The sequence below is a fragment of the Phytophthora sojae genome, assembly GCF_000149755.1.
Source record: "Phytophthora sojae unplaced genomic scaffold PHYSOscaffold_14, whole genome shotgun sequence".
Taxonomy (NCBI): domain Eukaryota; phylum Oomycota; class Peronosporomycetes; order Peronosporales; family Peronosporaceae; genus Phytophthora; species Phytophthora sojae.
The window spans coordinates 1,487,373-1,511,568 of NW_009258128.1; the positions used below are offsets into that span (position 1 = coordinate 1,487,373).

At 57.5% G+C, this 24,196-nt stretch overlaps 8 protein-coding genes across 8 annotated transcripts; 6 read left to right on the forward strand and 2 right to left on the reverse strand.

Moving 5' to 3' along the window:
- Positions 1–500: 500 nt before the first annotated feature.
- On the forward strand, positions 501–4,012 carry PHYSODRAFT_531818 (hypothetical protein; the record flags this gene model as incomplete). Its single annotated transcript, XM_009540148.1, has 4 exons — positions 501–1,174; positions 1,211–2,828; positions 3,319–3,368; positions 3,499–4,012. 4 exons carry the CDS (start codon positions 501–503, stop codon positions 4,010–4,012), a joined length of 2,856 nt encoding a protein of 951 aa, XP_009538443.1.
- On the forward strand, positions 3,861–8,480 carry PHYSODRAFT_289152 (hypothetical protein). The gene has a single exon (XM_009540149.1). It carries the CDS (start codon positions 6,424–6,426, stop codon positions 7,504–7,506), a length of 1,083 nt encoding a protein of 360 aa, XP_009538444.1. The 5' UTR covers positions 3,861–6,423; the 3' UTR covers positions 7,507–8,480.
- A 1,194-nt stretch (positions 8,481–9,674) lies between these two features.
- PHYSODRAFT_531239 (hypothetical protein) lies at positions 9,675–11,855 on the reverse strand (the record flags this gene model as incomplete). The annotated part of the gene is made up of 3 exons (XM_009540150.1): positions 9,675–10,649; positions 10,713–10,794; positions 10,846–11,855. 3 exons carry the CDS (start codon positions 11,853–11,855, stop codon positions 9,675–9,677), a joined length of 2,067 nt encoding a protein of 688 aa, XP_009538445.1.
- Positions 11,856–12,509: 654 nt separating this feature from the next.
- On the reverse strand, positions 12,510–12,923 carry PHYSODRAFT_531088 (hypothetical protein; the record flags this gene model as incomplete). The annotated part of the gene is made up of 1 exon (XM_009540151.1): positions 12,510–12,923. A coding segment is annotated over one exon (414 nt), but the record flags the coding sequence as incomplete, so codon positions are not given.
- A 303-nt stretch (positions 12,924–13,226) lies between these two features.
- PHYSODRAFT_531392 (hypothetical protein) lies at positions 13,227–14,016 on the forward strand (the record flags this gene model as incomplete). The annotated part of the gene is made up of 2 exons (XM_009540152.1): positions 13,227–13,870; positions 13,908–14,016. 2 exons carry the CDS (start codon positions 13,227–13,229, stop codon positions 14,014–14,016), a joined length of 753 nt encoding a protein of 250 aa, XP_009538447.1.
- Positions 14,017–14,054: 38 nt separating this feature from the next.
- PHYSODRAFT_532358 (hypothetical protein) lies at positions 14,055–14,819 on the forward strand (the record flags this gene model as incomplete). Its single annotated transcript, XM_009540153.1, has 1 exon — positions 14,055–14,819. The coding sequence occupies one exon, from the start codon at positions 14,055–14,057 to the stop codon at positions 14,817–14,819; it is 765 nt and encodes a 254-aa protein (XP_009538448.1).
- Positions 14,820–15,095: 276 nt separating this feature from the next.
- On the forward strand, positions 15,096–15,581 carry PHYSODRAFT_531936 (hypothetical protein; the record flags this gene model as incomplete). The annotated part of the gene is made up of 1 exon (XM_009540154.1): positions 15,096–15,581. The coding sequence occupies one exon, from the start codon at positions 15,096–15,098 to the stop codon at positions 15,579–15,581; it is 486 nt and encodes a 161-aa protein (XP_009538449.1).
- A 522-nt stretch (positions 15,582–16,103) lies between these two features.
- Positions 16,104–24,152, forward strand: PHYSODRAFT_531869 (hypothetical protein; the record flags this gene model as incomplete). The annotated part of the gene is made up of 4 exons (XM_009540155.1): positions 16,104–16,822; positions 16,946–19,542; positions 19,594–19,930; positions 19,985–24,152. The coding sequence occupies 4 exons, from the start codon at positions 16,104–16,106 to the stop codon at positions 24,150–24,152; spliced, it is 7,821 nt and encodes a 2,606-aa protein (XP_009538450.1).
- Positions 24,153–24,196: the final 44 nt, after the last annotated feature.

Genomic DNA, 24,196 nt, shown 5'->3' on the forward strand with positions numbered 1-24,196 from the left:
GCATTCGGCCGATTCGGATAAGCTGAGTCAAACCCGGGGTCAAAGGAAAGTTCCGGACGAGCAGAGCTCAAGCTTATCAAAGCCAGGAAGCTCTCTGCTCCATGGGCAAGCAGATCTCACTGTTGACTCCGTTCAAGTTCTGCGTCCTTGAAGATGGCGCTTCGCCTTTCGGCGTGTTGACGGCGAGGGTGCCGGCACGAGGCGCTCACTCGACCCGGGCGCTCCATGGCTCGCTTGCAAGCATTGCACGGTAACCTTCCTGGCTTTGGGAGCCCCGTCACCGTGCTAATGCTCGCCCATAGGGAGTTCCCCCAGTCTTCAGGATCTGCTTGTGCGTTACACATACACTTGGCCAATCCCAAACAAAATTCACGTGACATCGTCTCTGTATCGGAAGGCATTCGGCACTCTCCTGTCGATGTGGCGGCAGCAACAAGGGGCCTCTCTCACTTTGCGTTCCGACCCCCCGTTGGCGCACTCCCGTCACCCCTGTGGCGGACATGTCCTCCACCGCTCATGACCGACGCCGGAAGAGCAGCAACCCCTTCTCGCGCGAATTCCTGCTGAGCAAAGGCCCCATGGCGTCTGGCCACAAGGAATCGAGCACCAACGCTCACCCGCTCACCAAGTTGTCCAACTCGCTCATGTTTGGCGTCGTCAACTCCATCCGAGCCATCCCCATCATGTACGGATACGCCGCCATCATCTTCGGCCACTCGGCGTTCGACCACTACATGCCGGCGCTCTCCAAGCTCGTCATCTTCTCGAGCGCCATCCACCAGCTCATGTTCACACTCATGAGCTCGCTGCCCTTCGCCATCGGCCAGGTGCAGAACGTCGGTATCATCTTCCTCGGCGTCATGGCCACCTCCATCTGCAACGCGCTCGAACAGGACGACAGCGTCACAGTCGAGGCCATGATCGCCACTACCATCGTCACCATCGGCGTTGCCACCATCCTACTCGGCGTCTGCCTCGTGGTCCTGGGGCGCTTCAAGCTCGCCGCGCTTGCTTCGTACCTGCCAATGCCCGTCATCGGAGGGTATTTGGCTTACACGGGCATATTCTGTCTCTTCGCAGGCTTCGCACTGAGCACGGGGACCGTGATTAACGACTTCTCCTCTATGGTGGACGCTCTCGGCCGCGAACACAACATTCTGCTGTGTCTACCGGCGTTTTGGGGCGGCGTGGTGCTGCTCGCCATCTCGAGGAACGTCAAGAACCCGTTCGCGCTGTCCGTGGCCATCGTGGTCATGCCGACCATCTTCTTCGTGGTGCTGGCGGCGGGCGGGACCACACTCGAGGAAGCACGCAAGGACGGCTGGATCGACCCGCTGGAGAAGTCCGCATCGCTCACGGACATCGTCACGCTGTACGACTCCTCCCTGGTCCACTGGGACCAGATCCCGCGGCAGATCGTCACTTGGCTCGGTATGGTGTTTATCGTGGCGCTCTCGTCCAGCCTGGACGTCGTCGCTATTGAGATCGACATTGGCAAGCAGCTCGACATCAACCACGAGCTCAAATCGGTCGGCTGGTCCAACATCGTCAGCGGACTCTTCGGAGGCTTCACGGGCTCGTACAACTTGGAACAGACCATCTTCACGTGCCGCTCCAAGACTGACTCCCGCATCGTGGGCGTGTGCGTCATCCTGGCCGAGATCGCTATCGTCGTCATCCCGACGTCGATCATGAGCTACGTGCCGAGGTTCTTCATGGCCTCCACACTCGTCTTCGTGGCGCTGGACCTCATGCTCGAGTGGCTCGTGCTTTCGTACCGCAAGATGTACCTGCGCGAGTGCGCGGTGGTGTGGCTCTCGTTCGTCGCCATCAACGTCTGCGCTCTTGAGCTGGGCATCGTCATCGCCGTGGGCGTCGCTGCTCTCAACTTCATGGTGAGCTACGTCCAAGTGCCCGTCATGAGCCACCGTCCGTACTCCCCGGGGGCGGCGCCAAACTTTGCGGAGAGTGTGATGAGTCTGCGTCCTCGCTTCTCAGCTGCAGTGCCCAACTTCGGGGAGAGTGTCGGGCCGTCAGGGGCGTCGCGGAACCTAGCACAGAGCACCGTCTTCAGCATGAAGCAGGGCTCCATCGCGCACTTTGAGTTCTGCGGGTACCTCTTCTTCGGCTCCGCAGTCCAAATCCTGGATGGCGTCCAAAAGGCGGTCTTCGTCCACAAGCACAAGCAGCCATGGGAGAGTGACGACGAGAGAGGAACGCAACGCGAGTCGAGCTTCCTTCCCATCTGCAGGACGGGTTACGATGTCCTCGAGTGTCTGGACGGAACGCCCGCTCCGGACGACAGCGTTCAGCCGACCGAGTTCGTCGTCATGGACTTCACGCGCGTGACCGGAATGGACGCGACGGCAGCCCGCAGCGCCTTCTTGATCCTGCAGAACTACTGCAGAATGCAAGGCATCAACGTGGTCTTCGCGAGCGCCAGCTCAGACATCCGCGGCCTGCTCGTCAAGAACCACGTCGCGGGCGAGAGCAGCTTCTTCGCGACTGCCGACTCAGCGCTCGAGTTCTGCGCGAAAAAGTTGAGCGCCACTGAGTCGAACGAGCCCGCTCCGACGCAGCACCGAGCATACTCGAGCGAGTCGATCAGTGTGCTGCTGCACCGCTACTTGGGTGAGCCCGACAACTCGCAACTGCTGCGCGGTGTCGACCGCTTCTTCCGGAAGATGGAGGTGCCCGCCGGCCACGAGTTCTACAGCGTGGCGCAGCCCTCCGACACCTTCTACTTCCTCGCGCGCGGCAGCGTGAAGCTGTTCGCGAACAAGGACGGCAGCATCGCGCCCAACCTGCCGCTCGCTCTGCTGCAGACCGTGCAGCCGGGCTCCATGTTCGGCGAGGTGCTCTTCCTCAGCCAGCAAAACCGCCAAAGTGCCGCCGTGGCGGCCGAGTCGTGCACGGTCTTCGAGATGAGTCGCGAGCTCTTCGACGCCATGAAAGTGGAGGCCCCCGCGCTGTCCGTCGACTTCCTCGACGTGGTGGTGCAGTCCATTCTCAAGTAAACGAACGAACGGCCCAACGGAAAGCCGTCCTCCACCGTCCTCCAGGCGGTACCTACCATTCATACTACCCTCGATAAATATAAAAGCGTGGCTTACAGTATCGAAATCGTTCATTACCTTGCAACAAACCTTGTCTAGCATCAATTGCCTTCAACCAAAAAAAATCGATACATTTTCTAAAACCAAAACAAATCGGTAAGTTTCAGTAAGATAAAACTGTTGGTAATTTATGCGGTAAAAATTCTCTCGAAATTGACCAGCATCAGACCGCGGAGCTGCCGCCGCGATGGCCATGTACGAGGTGCAGGAGCCGTGCTACTACTCGGTGCTGGGCGTGGACGTCGACGCGAGGTGCTGCTCTCTCTATCCATGCGCTTCCCAGCCGCGCTCGTCGCCTGTGGCCTCCGATCCACGGCCCTAAAGTCGCAGTCCACACTAATACTGACCGTCGGTATGTATGCATTTATTGTCGTCCCTGCAGTCCGTCTGTGATCGTCAAGGCGTACCGCTCCATGGCGCTCAAGTACCACCCGGACAAGAACCCGGATGCCGAGCCCGAGCAGTTTCAGGCCATCACCGAGGCCTACGAGGTGCTGTCGGACCTGGAGAAGCGGCGGCTGTACGACCACTACGGGCCGTCCCTCAAGCCGAGGCTGGGCGAGACCTTCGCCCAGCTAGCGCCGCTGCTGCTGTCCTTCGCCACGGGTTTCATCGGCTCCAGCGCCCGCACGTACAGCGGAGCCTTCAGCACCCGAGCCATGTTCGGCTGGGAGCTGTGTCTCATGGGCGTCGCCGGCATGTACTACTGCTACCAGCCGGCCAGTGCCAGCACCAAGACTCCCCCGGCCAAGCACCAAGTGAAGCCCAAGAGGGAGGTCGTGTCCGTGTCGGACTACGTGACCATCACGTCCATGGGGCTGCTGATGGGCAACTTCACGGGCTGGGCAGCCACGTCCGTCGTCGTGTTCTGCAAGGCGGTGGTGCTCGGAAGTTAGTACTGCCGAGCTGAAATGTGGTCCTGTGTGAGGTGCGTGCTGCGCACAGACAAGTATAAAGGATGAAGACTGTTTGTTGCTGTTTGGAAAGATGAGGAAGGAGAGCGAGAAATGGAAGAAAAAGTGATTCTGCCCGGTATTAAGCTCACATGCGGTACTAACAGCAGTTCGGCTCGAAGGTTATGCCGCGAGCGTTCGTATACAGCAAACGCTTGGTCGGGAGCTGCTGGTTGCACCAGTTTGACGAGTCTATTGAGCGGGCAAGCTCAGTTGGGTGCGGCGCTGCAGCGATGATATACGCCTCGCAGTATTCTCGCAGGGACCACTTGGCTGGCACCGTGGCAGATGTGAGCTGAATGGGAGTAGGAGCTGGTGGGGCGATTCTCACCGACTGGGGCTTGACAAGCTCGCTGCTTGCACCTGTCGGTGCTTTTGGCGGAGCATCAAAGCGCCAGTGGGTGCGTGGGTGGATCGTCATCGCGTGCACAGGCGTCCCCACAGCAGCCGCGATAGCCTCCATCCACCTTTGACGCTCGAGAGCGCTGGGAAGGCGCAGATGCAGCCGCTTGCCTCTCGTCCCGTACAGCATTTTGATCGAGTTCTGGGCTGAACTGTGCCCTGAGCAATCCACGAATGCGACGGTAGTATCCAGCTCGATTGTCAGCCGGCGACCGAGCGCGCGAGGACGCTGCTGCACGATCAAAGATGCCGAGCTTGTATTTCCGCTTGTGATGACAATGTGAACATTCGCGATAAGCCTGATCGAGCAGCAGACACACCGCGCAATTAAGCTACTCTGTTGAATTCGTACAGCGCGGTGCCTGCTTGTAGTACAAGTTGTACGTACCAGATGAAGCCAAAGCAGCGCGTACGGACGCAGGCGAGAGGGTCAGGCATCACTTCGAGCCAGGATTTACAAGTGCTGCGCTAAGAGCAAAGCCAAGCTTGCACGAGTTCAAAGCCATCAATCCATCGCAAAGCGTAGCCAGTGGCTTGATAGCCCTCCGCCTCTGCATTGCCTTCACCTACACACGCCTTGAAGCGCTGGCTGCTGTATTGTCATCGTGTATTGCGTAGTATATGCACGCATTCCGCTCGCTTCTCGGTACATGCAGGGAACGAGGGCAACCTGCACACAAGTGCGTCAATGCGTCAATCACGTGTGTGAACAGCTGGCCAACTTCACGCATAATCGAGTTGTCCAGCATAAGCAGTAGTCCTGGACCGGCTTTCAAAACTTCAGTTTACCCTTGAAACCTCTCCCTTGAAACCTCTTCAAGGGTATCCCCTGCTTGCAAGTGCTGTACTTCGAGGTATGTATGCGTGTGCGGCGAGTTGGGCGCTGGTCGACTGAATGCCGCGCACTTGTAGCAGTGGACAGATATTGTGTGGCATTTTTGCCTGGAGCGGAGGATTCGACGTATAATAAATAGTAAGTTACATTTACCCCAGCCATGCGCAGTACAATGTACTTGCACATCGCACTTTTTTCCTGGTTCAGCACCGGATGCGGATGTATCCGCCAGGCTTTCTAGGTGAAACTCAACCGCACTTTTGACCCTGCACTCGAGCAAGCCTGACTGTTTGAGACCTAGCGCTGCGCTGCAGTCAAATTGATGCCACGAAGGTCAACCGAGGAGTGCCAGACAACGCAAGTGACGTCTGCATTGCCATTGTTTGCAATGCCCCTGCAGGCATTTGCAACTTGCAATTGCAAGGCCAGCTGACGCGCGACTACTTCAAGCATAAATAGTAGCCCAAGGTGTAAAACGGGTCTGGTTAACCAGATCGACGAATGAGTGGCAACCGACGTCGTGCTTACAGTTTGTAGTTGCGGGCGTGTAGCACGTTGAATCATGCAAAAGTGGGCCCAGCACCTCAGCCTGGAAACTAGAAAATTAATGCAAACTGCGGCATATCAATCACACTACCCACGCAGCCTTACAGTACCATATCCGGATAGCCCACGTCTCGGGTATCGTTGTTGCTGCTGTGCCATTTACCAGGCGGTATCGCCGGTCAAGCAACACGATTGACCATCATCAAACTGTGGACAAGCCGGACTTTCTTCTCGTCAGCGAGCGCGAGAGCAGCACTGGGGCCCTCCGCGCCATGCGTAGAGCCTGTCGCAGGATAGTACTTGCCTGTCCTTCTAACCACAGCAGAACCGCCGGCACGATCGCAGCATCTGGCTTGTCTTGCACATACGGCCTGAGTGAATTCACTGTCGAGGTCAACTAGTCCAATCATCAGGGCACAGCCGCGCCTTTCAGGCTGCGGGCCATGATCTCTCATCGTCCTCGCTCGCACTCACTTCCATTTTGGAGCTCCAGAGCCAAAGCGCCCATCAATCCTTTATCACCCTCACCTACACGGCCAACGTCATGAAGATCTGCGCTTTTATCGTGGGAATGGCTGCGAGCGTGGCCTCGCTCAGCTCGGCTTCGCTAGTCGTGGACACGGCCCCCGACGAGCTCCGCGCATACGTGCTGCCCAAGAACCACGGTGAAGCTGTCAAGATCGGCGACCAAATCTACCGGTTTTCCGTCACGGGTCCGTCCTCGGGTGGCGCGTTCACGCTGCTGCAAACCAGCGCGCCCGAGTCCACGAGCCTGGGCGTGCTCCCGCACATCCACAAGACCCATTACGAGAACTTCTACTGCACGCGCGGCCGCTTCCAGCTCTGGGCCGAGTCGTACGACTCCACGTCGTCCGAGCAGCAGACGCGCGTGCTCACCCAGGGCGACTACGGCGCCGTTCCCCACAATACGTACCACACGTTCCAAGTGCTGGATCCCGACACGCAGATGACCGGTGTCATCCAGCCGGGCGGCTTCGAGGTACTCTTCGTGGCGCTGCGCGACTCGTACTACAACTCCAGCATGTACGCCAACTTCGAGCCTTCGCACGCCAACGCGTCGGCGGGTACCAATGCCGACACCATCTCGGCGCTCGAGACGTACGACGTGTACGCGCAGCTAACGTGGGAGACCCGCCGCGACGCAGTGAACGGAACCGCGGGCAGTGGCAACTGGCACAACGGCTCCAATGAGCTCGCGGACGACGGCCACACCCCGTTCTTCGTCGCCAAAAACTACGCGCAGAAGTACCTCAACTTTGAGAACGGCTACAAGCTGCTGGCGCCCGTGCAGAAGGGGCCGCAGAGCGGAGGCAACTTCACCATGGGCACCCTCACCATGTCGGTGAAGGCCAGCAACGAGACGGTGAACACCATCACGCCCAAGCAGCCGCTGGCCTTCCAGCTCGAGGAGGGCCAGCTCTCCGTCGAGGTGGACGGCGAGTCAGCGGCGCTGATCCAGGGCGACGTGCTGTTCGTGCCGGCCAACACGACGTTCAGCTACTACGCAACGGTGCCCGTGACCAAGTTCCTGTACGTGAGCGGCGGTGCGGATGGCTTCGACCAGGACCTGCTGCAGAACAGCGTCGAGTGGGAGTACGCAGCCTACCCCACGTACGCGGGCTACACGGCGTAAATGTGGCGACGCGATAGACTGAGCGAGCATTCACGGTAGGAATATCAACGTCAATAAACTTGCTGTCGATAAAACGATTGAGCTGGGCGTGCACCTCGTATAGCAACCTTGCTGATTAGCAACTGAAATCGTGGGTCGCGGCGGCCACAAGTACATGTACAGGGGATTGGTAGAATCGCCAGGAATATCGCGGCACATTCGTCACAACCCGAGCTTTGATGGCATGGGCCAACTTCAACGTCCGTCTGCCATCAACTTGCCTTGATATTACAATTGTCGGTGCGAGACGGCCGCGCCCCCTTCCTCATTTCAAGCCTGCAGCGCCAGTATGGTATGCAAGAACGCACTCGTTCGCGCCGACCAACTGGTCCCCCGTCGCCGAGGCAGAGAGGAAGGAGAGGCCTGGGATGCCATTCAGCTGGTCGTAAATAGTGTCCGGCGATCTGCCAGGAGTCGGTTCACCTTATCGTCTGATCGTATTCCGCTCGTTTGATTGGTAGAAAGTAGTTTCATCCAATCGACGGGTCTCTATTCTCTCTATTTCAGCCAATCCCACGCCGTGGCCGCTTTCGTGTCCAACACGACACGTCACATCCGAAATTACCCCAAGGGTCTCACTCAGTCGCCAATCGCTCAGAGGATGGAGCTGCCCAAGGTGTCCAAGGTGTCTGCTTCGGCCGCCGACAGCGGCGCGGCGCTGCGCAAGCTGCTGGTGCAGGGCGTCTTCCTCTTCACGGGCGTCTTCTCCACGTGCGTGGCGCAGTTCGTGTTCTACCAGGGCGCGGGCGACCAGAAGGCCATGCTGCTGCCGCTCTGCAACTATCTCGGCATGATGCTCGTGGGCCTCCTGCCTGCTATGGGCGCCGCCACCACAGCAGCAGCGAAGAAGGCGGCGGAGAAGGAGGAGGAGGAAGAGATCCAGCAGCAGGATGGGCTTGTGGCCCTCGAGAAGCCGCAGGAGGTCGCTCAGGTCAGCAGATCCCCAGAGGACGACGTCGAGCCCGAGCTCACGCCCACGCAGACGGACTCACTGACACCCACCAAGCGGCGCTCCATCGACCTGGAGACCGCGGACATGGAGCTCACCAGGAGGACGACGGTGGCCGAGGAGGACAACCAGAAGGAGGACCAGGAGCAGCTGCAGGAGCTGCTGCTGGACGACGACGCGGACACCAGCGACGACGAGAAGAAGCCCGCGCTCGGCTTCCGCGTGACGCCCTCGTCCGTGTCCTTCTCGCTCTCCACGGTGCAGCTCTGCGTCATCGTGTCGGTCGTGCTGGACTTTGCAGGCTGCATCTTCTCCAACGTGGGGCTGTCCATGGCTGGCAGCGGACTCTACCAGGTCGTGTACTCGTCCGTGATCTGCTGGTCGGCGCTCATGTCCCGGTTCATCTTGAAGAAGATCGTGTCCAAGGAGGAGTGGTTCGGGATTGCGCTCGTGACGTTCGGACTGGCCTTCAGCGCGCTGGGCGAGTCGGGCAGCGGACGTGACAACACGGTCGTGCTGATGGGCTGCTTCAACACGCTGGTGGGCGCTGCGTTCTACGGCGGAAACTACGTCACTGGAGAGTACACGCTCAAGCTGGCAGAGCGCCCGCACCCGAAGGAGTTGTGCCTCAAGATCGGCGCCGCTTGCGTTGCTATTATCGCTGTGTACCAGAGCATCTTCGTGCTGCCCGAATGGGACGCGCTCGTGACGAAGCCCATTGCTGAGGCCAACGGCAACACCACTTACATCGTGTCGGCTCTCGTGGCGTACACGCTGTCGCAGCTGGCCCACGGGCTCACGTACTTCGTGATGCTGGGCTCGAGCGGCGCCGTCACCACTGGAATCATGCAGAGTCTGCGCGCTGTGTGCGTGTTCGTGATCAGCTCGATGCTGTACTGCAGCCAGCAGGAGTCGCAGTGCTTCGACACCAAGCGCGGCGTCGCCACGCTCATCGTCGTGAGTGGCGTCATGTTCTACTCCTGGGCAAAGAGCCAGCAGGGCAAGGCGAGTGTGTTAGCCCCACCGTCGTCGCTGCGCCGACCGAAGAAAGACCCCAAGACCAAGATGGTGGCAGGTAAGAACTACGTCGTTTAGGTCGGCTGCAGGGGCTGTATTATCCTGTATTCGTTAGTTCATAGTTCATAACAATATTCGCTGCTCTACAAGCAGTTTTATCCCTCTAGTCCGCGAGCAAGCTTTCAGTGAGCGATTGCAACTTCTGCAGCCTCATATTTACATCCTCAGGAGAGATGCGAGTCACTGCAACGCCAGTTGAACGAGGCGGAGGCTTGACATGCTGGACCTCGTGCTGCTCATCTATAGAGTTCGGGGCCGAGATTTCGTTGATGCTCATCCTACCACCGCGACCTTCATCCCGCCCTTGCTTGCGATCGCCTGTAGCTGTCGATATCACAGTTGTCTGCGTCGCCACTGTGCTCTGTTTCGCTGGCCGTGCATCTTCTGTCTGCGTACCCGTGGACTCTGTAGGCGTAGGCTCGACCGGTTTGGTCGCCACGGCCAGCTTTTGCTCCTGTTCACGGAGGGAGCTAAGGATAGTGTTTCGTTCACGCCTCAGCCGTGTCAATTCCGCCTCACGCCTGCGCACTTTGTCCTCGAGATTTGCCACACGCTCCGTTTCGTGAGCGAGCAGCGCTTCCTTCTGCCGGGATAAGTCTCGTTCGAGCTGTCGGATGCAGACCTGCTGCTTGCTGTGGTCGCTCTGAAGCAGAGAATGGGCCAACCGAGCGTCTTGGATCTCCGCCTGCCAGATTTCCTGTTCGTGCTGTAGCCGCTCAGCATGCTTAGCCTCTAGCTTCTGTTTACGTTGCTGGAACTCTTGCTTCTGCGAAGAAAGCTGATCGCGCAGTCTCTGGATCTCCAACAGAGCTTCGTCACGGGACGCTTCAATCTCGTCGCAACGCTTTTGCGTGGATTGAAGCCCCACTTCCCTCTCGCTGAGCTCGCGCTGAAGCCTGTCTTTTTGGTAAACGAGTTCACCAGTCTTGGCTTCCCACTCTCGACGAATAGCCCGCAGTTGATCTCGAAGGTCATGCGCATCGCGCGCCACTATTCGCCGAAGACGCTCCCGATCGGCCAGCAAAGCTGCATTCTGTTGCACCAGTTCTGCGTGACTAAGCGTTTCCAAAGCCCTCCGCTCTTTGCGTCTCTTTGGCGATTTTGGTTCACCTTCCGCCTTCTCTAGACCACTCGTGTGAACGGGGAGGGAGAGTGGTAAAGCTGGCAGGTCGTTTGTTCTAACTGCAGTGCATAAGGCACACGGACCATCGACGTGATCAAGCCTACGTGTTGCCCCATCATCCGCGCCACCAGTGCCCTGCAAGACCTCCGACAACGTCACGGAGCTTTCAGGGATGAAAAACAGCAGAAATTCACCCCATGTGATAGTAGACGTTGCATCACCGCCGAGTGACAACTTCCGGAGGGCGGTCTCCACATGAGACACAAGCTTCGACAACCTCTTGGGGCCTCCCACGGCACTCAGCACTCCTGGATCGCCTCGTCGTAGGGCTTGAAGCAGCGTCTGCGAGCGTACCAGACCAGTATCATAGGCGTCTAGACGGTGAAAAAGGGCCCGCAGAGCCGTCTCCGTCGCCGGCCTCAAAATCTTCCCATTAGTATTCGAAGGTGCCGCTACATTCGCACTGTCTCCATTGTTCTCCTGCTTTGACTCGTCGTTTTGCAGCGCTCCGTTGCGCATCTGCTCCAGCTGATGCGCCCACACTCGTCGCTCAGCTTCCATAGCAGCTTCGCTATTGCGCAGCCGCACTTCTCGGTGTTTTACCAGAGTAGCTGCCAGCTCAATCCGCTCTTTCGCGAACAGGAGCCTCCGCTCTAGAGCTTCTAATCTTGACGAACTGCTATGGAGTTGCTCCACTTTATCACGAACCAGACCCCCTGTAAATCGAACCACAGTTTGGGACAAATGCTGCAGACTTTCACGCTCCTGAGCCAAGCTTCGCACTGCCTGTACTGCCTTCGCAGCGGCCTGGACTCGCCGGTCTTCCGCTTGACGGGCTGCTACAACCTCCAAGTCTCGCTGAGCCTCAAAATCGGCAGCGCGCTGCTGCCACACTTCCAGCTTTTCTTCACAATTTGCAAGTTCTTCACAAATCCGAGCCTCTCGTTGCCGGTATTCGTGAGAATTAGCCTCGTGAGCAAGCTCGCTCGCTCGCGCCTGTACCATGAGCGCGACGCACCTTTCACGCCAGGCGGCTAGCAACTGAGTGTAGACCGTCGCTGCCGCTTCCACAGTCGGTGTAACACAATTGCCATTTTTCACAGTCAAAGAAACGTGCGAGCCCCCACCCCGGTCTCCAAAGCGAGCAAGCGCGTTCTTCATCGTCTTGTCCTGCACCGCCATGATCGCCTCCAACGCATCCACACGACTCTGCAACAGGGTCTCCCTTGTTTCCAAACTCGCCAATGCAGCGTGAGTCTTCAGAGGCTTGCTCTCAAAGATAACCCCGGAGTCTCGTGTAACGTAAGTGTCGTTCTGGCGGACTCTGATGTTGTCCACGTGCTCCCGCCTCCTGGAAGGACAATACATCTCCGATCTGTCAGAGGTTGATAACACCGACGCAGGTTTTGCTGGCAGCTCTGTCGATGCCAGTAGCAGCGGGGAAGGCTGCCTCTCCGTCGTATCCGGCACGGGAAGCCTCGTCAGGCCACCACCAACTTCACTACTGCGCTGTCTCCTCCACTCCTCTCTGTTCTCCTCCTCCTCTCTCTTGATCACCCCTCCATCCACCTCAAATCTCAATTCATCAGCTGTTGCGGGCACCTCCTTCTTCCCTCCAGCATTTCTCTGGAGACTTTCGGGCGTCAGGAGTCGCGTCGGGGACGGCGCCGGTGATGCAGCGGGCGACGCCGTCCTGCCGCTGGGCTGCGTCTTGAGCTGCAACTTAGCGTAGAGCCGTTCGGCCGCCGTGACCTCCCGACCGTCCAGCGTCTCCAGCTGCGGCAGCATAGTCAGCACCTCGCGTCGGTACGCGGCGGAGTGGGCGAGCGGGTTCCCGTCCAGCGCAAGGTGCCGCAGCTGCGCCAGCGGCTGCAGGAAGCGCAGCTCGCTCAGCAGCGCCACGCGGTTGGCGCCCGCGTCCAGCGTCTGCAGTCTGAGGCACGCGCTCAGCGGACGCAGCGACTCGAGCGCGTTGCCGCGCAGCCGCAGCAGCCGCAGATTCGGCAGCCACGCGCCCAGCTCCGGCGGCAGCGCGGCCAGGCGGTTGGCGCCCAGGTCCAGCTGCGTCAGCGAGCGCGGCACCAGCTGCAGGTGGCGCACGTCCGCCAGCGCATTGCTCGACAGGTTGAGGCTCTGCAGCGCCGGGTGGTCGGCCGCGATCTGCGCCGCCAGTTCCCGCGTCAGCGCCTGCATGGGCTCAGGCTGCAATAACCGTTGTGCACTAAGCATTGACGTCGATTGATTGGCTATAATAGAAACTTAAATGCACCGTGATTGGTTCATAATGGATAACTTTATATTAGCCAATAGGAGGGAGGTCACTGACAGAGTTTTAACGAATTGTTGTCTGTGTTACGCGACGCCACTAGGCATCGGAGCTCCTGGAGCTCAAGGGACTCGATCGACCGCGGCGGGATCATGCGCGAGCGCGTGGGCAGCGGCGGCTCGCGGACGTCCGACGGGGACCCGCGCGAGGAGCTGGAGGAGATGCTGGAGGTGCGGCTGACGGGGGGCAGCAACGGCAGCAGCAAGATGTTGCTCCCGGTCGTGTCCTCCCGCGCGCACAGGGCCAAGGCGGGCAAGAGCGCGGGGGGCGACGACGACAACGACAAGCAGGGCAAGCGGCGGAGGCGGGTCGGCCACGCGGATTGGCTCAAGAAGCTCTGGGGCACCACGCGCTCGCGGCTGCTGCTGACGCGCCGCTCCGCGTGGAAGTGCGCGCTGCTGCTGGGCGTGCTGGCGCTGGTGGTGGCCGCGGGCTCAGCACTGCTGGCGCTGGAGGCGGTGGGGCGTCTGCGGTTCAGCGGCTACTTCGTGCCGCAGCGGGGCGACAACGGGCAGCTGGGCTTCTACCACGAGATGGACGTGGACATGCAGACGCTCAAGGACGGGACCGGCAGGCCCGACGGGAAGCTCTTCCCGGCCTCCGCCTTGAATCCGAGAGAGGTGAAGGCCTGGGTGGCCGAGCGCAGGAAGCACACCAACGGGCGCAAGTTCCTGGTGGGCTGCACCTCGCATTGGAAGGGCTACGTGCTTCGCTCCTTCTTGTCGCTCTTTGAGGAGCTCAAGGGCGAGCACGGGTGGGAGGACCTCGACACGTCCAAGAACCCCATGAAGGTCATCTACGACATGGACCGCAAGCGCGCCCCGAGCGTCATGCTCTTCTGCCTGAACTCGTTCTACTACCCGATGGCGCTGCTGCAGGAGTACCAGGCGTACTTCCACGAGCTGCGCGCGCTGGGCACGATCATTGCCGTGTGGAACGACGACTTGCACTACTACGACCAGTTCAACCCGATCACGCTGCGGGACGAGATCCTGACGAAGGTGGACGTGCTCGTGGGTACCTACACGTACTTCATGGACGACTACTTTGCCAAGATTACCGACTCGGTGAACGAGCGCGACCTGCCATTGACGGTCTGGCTGCCGCACTCGTCCGGCCCGGACTTCGTGAACGCCTCCTTCAACGAGTACCCGATCAACAAGATTATCCTGTCGGGCAAGCTGGGCTCGAACTGGTATCCGCTGCGCCACTGGCTGGGCACCTACCAGCAGGAGCACCGGGGTGTCATGGACTTGTATCAGCACTCAGGCTACTACGTAGCCGACAACCAGTCGGCGATTTACGCGTCCTACCTGCGCTCGTACCGCACGGCCATCACCACGACGCTGATCTTCCAGTACGTCATCGCCAAGATCTTCGAGATCCCGTCGACGGGCGCGCTGCTGGCCGTGAACCGCGACGTGGCGCCACTGCTCGCGGCGCTGGGTATGAATGAGGGCGAGCACTACGTGGGCTTCGATCGGCGGGACCCGGAGGCGATCATCTGGTGGGTGAACGACGCTCGCAACTGGCCCGAGATCGACCGGATCCGCCGCGCAGGGATGGAGCTCGTGCGGGAGCGGCATCTCGTGGCCAACCGCGTCAAGGCGCTGGACCTGTTCATGACGGAGGGCGAGGCCGTGTACCAGAACCCGCCGACGCTGCACCTGACGAGTCCGTGTCCGTCCAGAGCGCTGCCCGACGAGAGCGCGTGCCAGGCGCGGTTCGACCGCGAGTCGTTCTACAAGTGCGACCGCTGGTTCTGCGGCGCGCACTCGCTGCTGCCGCTCTGGAGCTAGGTAAGTATACGTAGATAGACACGTCGTCCGACACAGCACAACCCATGCTACTTAACACTATAAAATGGACTCTGCACAGCAATGATGACAACCTGCATGCGATCGCCAGCAGCACTTCAACTGCAGTACCGTACCCCGCCGGTTATAGCCGCCCCCAATCCACCAATCACAGACCGCGACCGGCCGTTGTGAGATCCCCCACATTCAACTTCACGCGCAGAAGGAGGAGCCGAGCGCCGAGGCGACAATCACTCTGCATCCGGACGCGAGGCCGCCATGCACTACGAGTTCGTGGGCGCGCTGGAGGTGACGTACGGCAACGCACTGGCGGCGGGCGGCAGCTTCCACCGCGTGACGACCGCCGAGGGCGCGGCCGCCGAGGTGTCGCCCCACACGTATCTCTGGTACAAGCTCTCGGAGTCGCCGCCGCCGCCGACGCCCTCGGCCGCGTCCGACGGCCCCGAGGGCGCGGCGCTGGCCATCACGCAGCTGCGCATCGGGGGGGACAAGGAGCCGAGCGAGGACGCCACGTGGACCAAGCTGGACAAGTCGGTGGACCGCCAGAAGGGCCGCTTCCTCTGGTACCAGGCCACGCCCTTCCAGCCGCCAGCGTCGCCCTCGGCCCAGGCCAAGCAGCCCATGCCGCTCAAGGAGATCCGCGTGGTGCGCGACCTCAAGGACGTCCCCGAGGGCTTCGAGTGGCTCGACGAGCCGCTGCTGAGCGCCGACGACGCGGGCAGTAAGTGCGCAGCAGTAGTGTGAGCTTGGTGGTTGCTTTGCAGTAGTGCTGATACTGGGTTATTGCTGCTGACAGAGGAGCTGCGGACGTACCTGTGCTTCCGGAGGCTCGGCAGCGAGGACTTTACGGGCTCCAAGTGGTCCATCCTGAACCAGAAGGCGGGCAACTGGATCGACGTCAAGGACCTGTCGTCCAACAAGTGGAGCGTGGCGCAGATCTTGCAGCACTCGGCCTCCGAGATCCGCGTGCATATCCCGACGTGGAAGAAGGGGCGCGACGAGTTCCTGTCGCGCTCCACGTGCCGCAACCGGGTGGCCAAGCTGGGCACGCACACGAACGTGTACATGTCGCCGGCCTACCCTTTCCCGCGCAAGCAGGGCAGTATGTGGAACGCCAACATGAAGGACCTGCAGCAGGCTCGCGAGCAGTTCGACAAGTACTTCTACGACCGAGAGAAGCAGAAGGCGTACTTAGCACGGTACCTCATCCCGTTCATCGAGAAGTCACTCTTGTGCACGTTCCTGTCGAGCGATCTCGCCGAAGAGATGAACGCGTTTCATCAGCACGTGCTCAAGAACGTCGTCGCGTGCATGCTCGGGAACGACGCAGGCGACGTGATGGTCTACATGCTGTCGCTGCTGCGGATGATCCTCAACGGCCACAACTCGTGCATGTTCTTCTACATCAAGTACCCGGGAAGCTACACGGCCGCAAAGTATCAGCGTCTGGTGTACACGTCGTACCTGGTGAGCCCGGATGCACTGGCTGCGATCCCGACTCGCCACCCGTGCCGCTCGTTTTACTACATCGACAACGTGGACCTTTTCGTGCAAGCAGGAGGTTTTCGCCTCATCCTTCAGCGTCTTGCGGACACAGAGATCGAGTTGACGGAAGTGCTGCTGTATTGCACTATCATGAATGAAGCAAAACCCTGTCTAACCCAGCAAAAGCGACGTCGGAGTTCGTCTACGAGTCGTCGTCGGTCTACCACCGAAGTTCAAACGGAGGATTTCTTTCGGGAGTTTCTGAACGCTACATTTTCGCGGCTTCGGCGTATGAGTGGGGAGGAACTGAAGGACGACGATGGACTGATTGATCAGATAGTGGGCGTTTTGGATACGCTTTGCCGCGATGGTCTTTTGCTTGGAGGCCGCAGTGCAGAGTCGGATATTGATGAGTCGACCGCTACCGATGGAGCAGCCTCGTTGTGCGATGTGGAGTTTGCCGAGGCGATTGAAGTTTTTCACTTGGATCTCTCGAAAAAGTTTATTTGCTGCCCCTACTTGTCCCAACGCCTGCTGGGTATTTCTCGCATCAATGATTTGATTTCGATGGCGCAGCGAAAAGATGCTCTGCAGAAGAAGGCAAGCTTGACGTTGAGGCGCAGTTCTTCGCAGGCTGTCAGTACTACGACATCGTTAAGTGCTTCGAGTGCGACCCCAGCTTCAACGGACTCAGCGGGCGAGCAGCCAGTAACGAAATGGTTGCGCTCAAAGTATATTGTGGAGTGGTTGACAGCGTCAGATATCCTGGAGGTCATACTAGGAGACCGTGAGAGCTGTGCCAAGTACTCCATCCAAGGAGGGACTCACCTGGAAATTCTCAAGCGCTCGAAAAAGATATTTGGGTTCGTCGCAGCTCACGGCCTCTTGACGGAAAAACATATTGTGTTGATGTGGAAAACAGCACTGAGCCAGCTGCGCTCGGGCAGGAAAACGGTCTTCGACATTTTGATCTCGCTTTGCGGGGTGCTTTCAGCCGATCTGATGGATGTTGTCGTGATGCTGCTGACCCAAGTGCCTATCAGTGACTATGACGAGCTGGTCGTGAATTTTATTAAGCGTGTCATTATGATCGCATCGAAGCTTGTGGTTGATGCTGAAACCGGCGGCTTCAAGATGTCGCTAACGTCGCTTGTAAGCGCTGCGTCTGGGTCGAGAAACAAACTGAGTGCAAGCGCTCAAAAAGATTTGGAGGTTCTGAACAAAGTGGTAGGCTTGTGCTGTACCTTGTACTGGAATGCAATCCTTCAAACGGAAGCCCCGCATGAAAATGGAGCGAACAACAGTTCAGTGCTACGTGGGGCAATGCGAGCTGAGGTGGAGGCGGCCTTAGCCGACTCGCTGAATTACGTGCAAAAGCTGTGGATTTCCGCAGGATCATCCTCTTCCACGTCAGGAAAAGAGCAGCAGCAACTACTAAGCGACTACCTGCGAAAGTGTGCCGAGAACATCAAATCCGGAACACTAGTGGAGACGTCTATGAGCTTAATTCAGCGGATTGTTGATGGCTATGGCGGTAGTTCGTCAGCTTCGACACTGTCACTGACCAGGGCGAATTCGCCACCCACGACGTCGAGCGAGCTCCTTAAAGAATTGAACAATGCGCACAGTATTGTGTCGGTTGTTGTTGAAGCCATCAAGAACCACGTTGCTCAAGCCGATGTCAAGTGCCGGGCGCAACCGTTGCACCTCGCTGCTATTCAGAAGCGGTTGTCGTTCCTGGGGTATGTTGTCACCAAATCCGACCTGAAGTTGCCGTTCGAAGCTGTACGCGAGTTGTGGGGCTGTTTTAACGGTTCCGATAGCACGATGGAAGAGCGCGAAGTATTTTTTGCTTGGTTTACGACAGTGATTCCGGATCCTAATAACTTCGTTCATCGCGCGTACTCGGGGCACACTGGATTTTCTGAAGCAGTGGTGGGTGAAATTTTCCAATCCTTAATTGGCACTGGTGCTCAAAATGGAAGCGCTACTCAGATACGTTTGGATATGCAGACGATGAGCAAGGAATCCTTTTGGGCCCTGGAGCGGCTGTTTCGGTTTGTCAACACAAGCACTAGGCGTATTTCCTCTACTGCTGTCGTCGGAACTACTCCTGCTCGCGGAAGTGTATCCGGCAACAAGGAGGAAGCTGACCTTTTCGTCGTAGAAGCGATGGACCTGCAAGGCCTCGAGACGCTATATGATGTGGCTTTGCGCGCCGAGAGTGACGTCGTGAGCCAACAAGCGAGCAACTATCTGATATACCTGCACCTTCACGTCGGGTCTAAACTCGTTCGACGCGAGGTTTGGGCCGACTTTGTCGAACGATGCCTATGGCGCCTGAAGGAGAAGGCAAAAACTTCGATTGATGACTCAAAAACGCGAGAGGTTCTTCGTCTGTTGGTGCTATTGAGCACTTTCCTTCACCAATCAGTCGTGCAAGCACACGACAGTGCTGGGGGGACATTTGATGGCCCTGAAGAGCTCACGGTTTACGTTCGAACGCAAGGCGGCCGAGTTGCAGCACCTTTCCGGTATCATTTGAGGCGAACGTCGCTTGTGTCCGAGCTGCGTGATCGAATCGCCAAGGACACAGGTCACCCAGCTGATCGAGTTCGAATTGTGAATTCGGCAAAGACTAAACTGACGGCTCAGGGGCATGGGAAATTTACGCTCGAGAAGGCGCGCGTTTTCTCCTCTTCAACTTCACGTTCGTCTTCAGGACGATCGTCATTGACGCAAACAGCCCCAGCACCTTCTCGCAGGGGCTCCAAGCAAGCCAGCTACGTGGAGGCAATTATGCTGTCGAAGGTAGAAAGTGACACTAGTGGCCACACGAACCGTAGTATTCTCGACTTCCATGGAGCCGCTGGTGTTGCTGCCGCCGCTGCTGGTGGAGGAGGTACAGGCAACAACAGCAGCCCTGAAAGTGACTGGCATGCGATCAAGATGGAGGTTGCACAGAATGACACATGGATAGCACTACTATTTAACCTGCTAGCCTACAATGATGGAATATCCGACGAAGCCTGGAAGATTCTGAAGTTGCTCACAACGGATCAGGAGATGGAAAAGCAAACGCGTACACTGAACGGTGTGCTAGCTATTGATGGCTCGATCCGGAAGGCTCCCAATTCGTTTGAGTGGAACACCTTGCTAGATACAAAGTGTCCTCCAAAATTGTTGTATCAACTTGAGCTGGTGGAGAAATTCGCGCTTTGTGGCGATGGGCGCGATGATGGTGACGATAACGACGATGAACCTGAAGGAGCGCACCCAAGTAGTGCAAATAGTGTGGCTGGGATTGACGGCTTGATCGGGACCGTGAATACGTGGAGTGCTTCGTTTCTTGAGCTTGGTGGCCGAACGCAGCTTGAAAGTTTTTTTCTATCGTCAAGCCCTCGTGAACTAGTTGCCCAGGGAACGCTTTCTGTGATGTGCCTATCCAAGCTTGTGAAGCTGCTTCGCCATTTTGTGCTGGTTGAGTCCAAGCTGGCGGAGGAGAATGGGGATGTTATGAAAGGAAACCCTCAGCAATTGATTCATCAGCTTCTTGAAACACTGAGCAGTCTTCAAACTATCGATGAAGCATCCGGAAAAGCTTCCTCGTCTGCTCTGATCGATCAGAGCGACGAGTCATCCAAGTTGCAGTCTGTAATAAGTGGACAGGACCAATTGCAGTCAACGCAGCCCCTTTGTCTAACGTTGTATACACGCCCACAAGTCGAGGATCCTGATAACGTCGATGAAATCCCAAGCGACGCCTATCTGATGACTCGGCTGTTATCTTGCATTGCTACATGCACGCTAGTGGCAAAGCAAGGCGCACTCGAGCTTTTGGAGAGTTATGCGGGTCATGGAGAAATCGTGTTGCGTTGTCTGGTGGAGATCCGCTTTAAGCCTGTCCGGTTGGAGGCTGCAAACGCTATCGCTGCTTTGTCCACCTCTAGAAACAAACTGCAGGAGGACCGTGTGGCGTGCTGCAACTTTTTCCTGCGCTTATTGGGCGAATACTCGGGCCCGGTGGATGATGAAGAGTACTACAATGTGTTTACTCTGCTTGTCACCAGCGCGGACGATCTGACCAAGTTCGCAATACTCCCGTCTTGCCGAATCCTGTGTCGTCGAATTAAGGCCTTCGAGATTAAGGATGATGCGCTTGGTGCTGTTGGCCCTTCGTCGCTCGCCTCTCGGAAAAGTATGCGATGGGCGCAATCTGGACCTGCAGCAACCAAACACTTTCTTCCTCCCACTCCTGACGCGCTACTCGAAGGACAGTTGTCCACGCTGCTTGCTATCATCAAACGGATCCCGGCCGTACTAGCGGATGGTCTTCTGGATGTCCCGTGCGATGGACGCAGCTTGCGCGAAGTTATAGCGCCTACTCTGCATGAGCAAGAAGGGATCATAAATGAGCTTTTCCATGAGTGCCTCTTTGCCACGCCAGACAACCAAACAAATGGAGAGCCTCGAAGCGGAGGGAGTGAAAGCGGGGTGATGGGTGCCCAGGCATCTTCTTCGTCACAATACTATCTACGACAACCGAAGTGTCGAAGTGACTCATGCAGGGGAATCGCATTTGATCTCCTCGCGGAGCTCTCGATTGATAACACGGATGGACTGCGCTTCTTACTGACTCAAATGGCAAATCAGCACACGTTGGAGCGTCCTCCAGAGCCTGCTGCTACGGCCTCAACGGTCTCGACGTCGAAGCGGAAGGGATTAAAGACGGTGAAAGATCAGCTACTTCAACGGGGGAAGTACGTGGGCCTGAAAAACCTTGGATGCACTTGCTACTTGAACTCGACGATCCAAAGCTTCTTCATGATGCCACGGTTCCGTCGTCAGGTTCTGCGCCTTCAATCCAGCGGGAATGGAAGCGAGAAGTCCGAAGTGAAGAGCTTAACGTACGAGCTTCAGTCGCTGTTCGCTCACTTGGAGGGTAGCGCGAAGCCGTACTATAACCCGCGCCCATTCACCCGCGCGATGAAAACGTGGGACGGTGAAACGGTGGATGTGAATGTTCAGCAGGATGCCAGCGAGTTTCTCACCTCCTTCTTCCAACAAATCGAGTCGGAAATGAATGGGATCAGTGCTGGAGGTGGCGATCACTACACCAGTGACGAGAATATCCTGAACACGTTTTTCGGCGGTGAGTTTAGCAACGAGCTAGTTGCAGAGGGTGACCGCTACAGCGAGCGCTTTGAGCCATTTCACTTCATATCTGTCCCTGTTCGCGACCGAAAGAACCTGAAAGAGTCGCTGGACGGATGGGTGGAAGGCGAAAAGGTAAGCTACACGTGGGAGAAGGGAAGTGGCTCAAAAAGTGAAGAGAGCGCCGCAAATGATGGTGAAGAGGAAGAAAAGGTGACACTGGAAACGCACAAGCGGATCTCGATTTCGAAGCTACCCGCATATCTGATTATTCACCTAAAGCGCTTCGAGTTCGACTTCGAGAAGATGCAGCAAATCAAGCTTCATGACCGCTTTGAATTCCCCACCGAGCTGGACATGTATCCGTACACCAAGGAAGGGCAGCAAGAGAAGAGAAAAAGATCGGTTTCATCAGCGGACGATGGCTCAACCAGTCACGACGTTCGTTTGAGTACATCTTCTGATAATGCGGATGATGGTAGAACGACAGCGCCGGAGTACTCGCAATATGAGCTGGTGGGAACTGTGGTTCATCTTGGCACGGCCAATTCAGGCCACTATTACTCATTTTTGCGAGACCAGCAAGTGCCACGCGACAAGAACCAGTGGTACGAGTTCAACGACACTTTCGTCACCCCATTTGATCCTGCTCAAATTCCAGAGGAATGTTTTGGTGGTGAGGACAAGACGCGCGCTCGCCAAGGTTCAGCCAGTGGATCATCGCCCGAGGAAGGTTCTCCGATGCCGACCAAGATGAAGAACCGTAGCAGCTTTATGCTATTTTACGCTCGAGTATCCCCCGAGGTGCGTATTGTCACCGATGAAGACGCCCCCTGTGTCAAATTCGCTAGCGCTGTGCTTGTGGCGGCATTTTGCTCAAGACTCATGAGGCGTGCTGCAGCCCGGCTAGCACATCTGCGGAATATGACTCAGGTAATCGCGCCTGAACCGATTCGCAAGCTTATAGCGATGGAGAACCGCTTATTCTGGCGGAAACGGTATTTGTACGACACCCGGTGCCTCAAGTTCACGTACAATCTCCTCAGGTCTTGCCTCGTGGGGCTAGAAAATGCCAAGAATATGGCTGTTATGCCGCGCTTCGAGCCCGTTGAAGTGCAATTTGAAGCCTTGCAAGTGGCGACCAAGTTCGTATTCGGCACTCTGTGGCAAGGTGGAGACGTGAGCAAGGTCTTGGAATGGCGCCTCATCCTTCAATCGCTCTACCATTCTGACATTGGTGGCTGCCGCTGGTTCCTAGCGACCATGAGCGCGAATGAGTCGCTGCTCCTCGAATTACTCGTTTTTAACGAGCATCGTGAGGTTCGAGAGTTGATGGCAAACGTACTCTCGGAAGCCATCGTGACTACATCAAACACGGAATTCGAGGAGGAGGCGGATGAAGATGCACAGCAATCAACTCGTGACGGGAAGAAGCAACTGCCTGCATCTTTCGAGTTCATGTTCTTCCTGATCCAGCTGATGCCAGCGTTGCTGTCGGTTCCTGTCCAGCATCATCACCAGTACTTCCTCACGATGTATGACTTTGTGCAGACGGGACGCAACGAAGGATCTTTCCTCGTGGTGAACAGTGTTGTCGGTGCGATTGTAGCGCTACTCACTGGCCTCGGAAGTACGCAGCCGCTGCTCCTGTTGCAGTTGAAAAAGCACAAGCCAAAACAGATTCTGAAGCGCATTGACCTCAGCGTTACGATTCTGAAGCTGCTGTCGGTGCTTATTCGCTGCAGCTTACCCCCTGCAATGGATGTCAAGGCAGACGACGCACATCCGTTGATTTTGCCGTCTAATATGGCCCATGATCACGTGGATCTGACGCCGGCGGACCACGACGTACTGCTTAACGAGCGCTTTATCACCTTGCTCACGCAGCGCGCCAACCACTACACCAAAGAGACGAAGCCGCTGGAGCAGATTGTGAGTCATTTGTGCTGGGAGAGTCGACGTGTCACTGGGGCCTTCGTGGAAACGATCATGCATGGAATCGAGAAAGAGGACCATCATGATGTCAAGCCGTATTTCCGAACGCTGAATACGCTGCTGAAGATTCGAGATTCTTTGGCTGTGGAGCGCCTCACGGACAGCCTCACGAAGCTAGTTGCAGTAATGGCCTCGCAACAGCGGTATTATAAGGCCACCGAGACATCCCTCGACATGCTTGCGAGGCTTGCCAAGCGGCACAGTGGGGTAACTCAATGGCTACGAGACAATCGCCAGAGCTGCGGGTGGATGGAGAAGTGGCTCATGGCGCACCGCGGAGCTGAGGGGTATCTGCAGCAGCGCAAGACCGTCCTGGTGAAGCCTAACAGCACCTCATCGTGGGTGAATGTAAGCGTCACAAGCTCGGGACTCATCAAGGCGATCGACCGCTCCACCACGAAGCTGCTGCCGCGGATCCGAAGCATCTTGGACCCCGAGGCTGTCGTCGAAACCTTCTACGACAGCGACGATAACCCGCAACGACTTGTCGGCAAACGCGTGCGCGTGAAATGGGCCAAGGACAAGTGGTACGAAGGTACTGTGCAGCAGTTCAACGAGGATACGTACGAGCACTTCGTCGCGTACGACGATGGAGACAAACGGTCGTATCACATGTCCGAGAAGCTCTTCTACGTCGTGGACTTGACGCCGTCTCCCAAGCCTCGCAAGAAAAAGCACTAACCGCAAGCGCGAGCGAGCGGGAGTTGTAGCTAGCCTCTAAATGC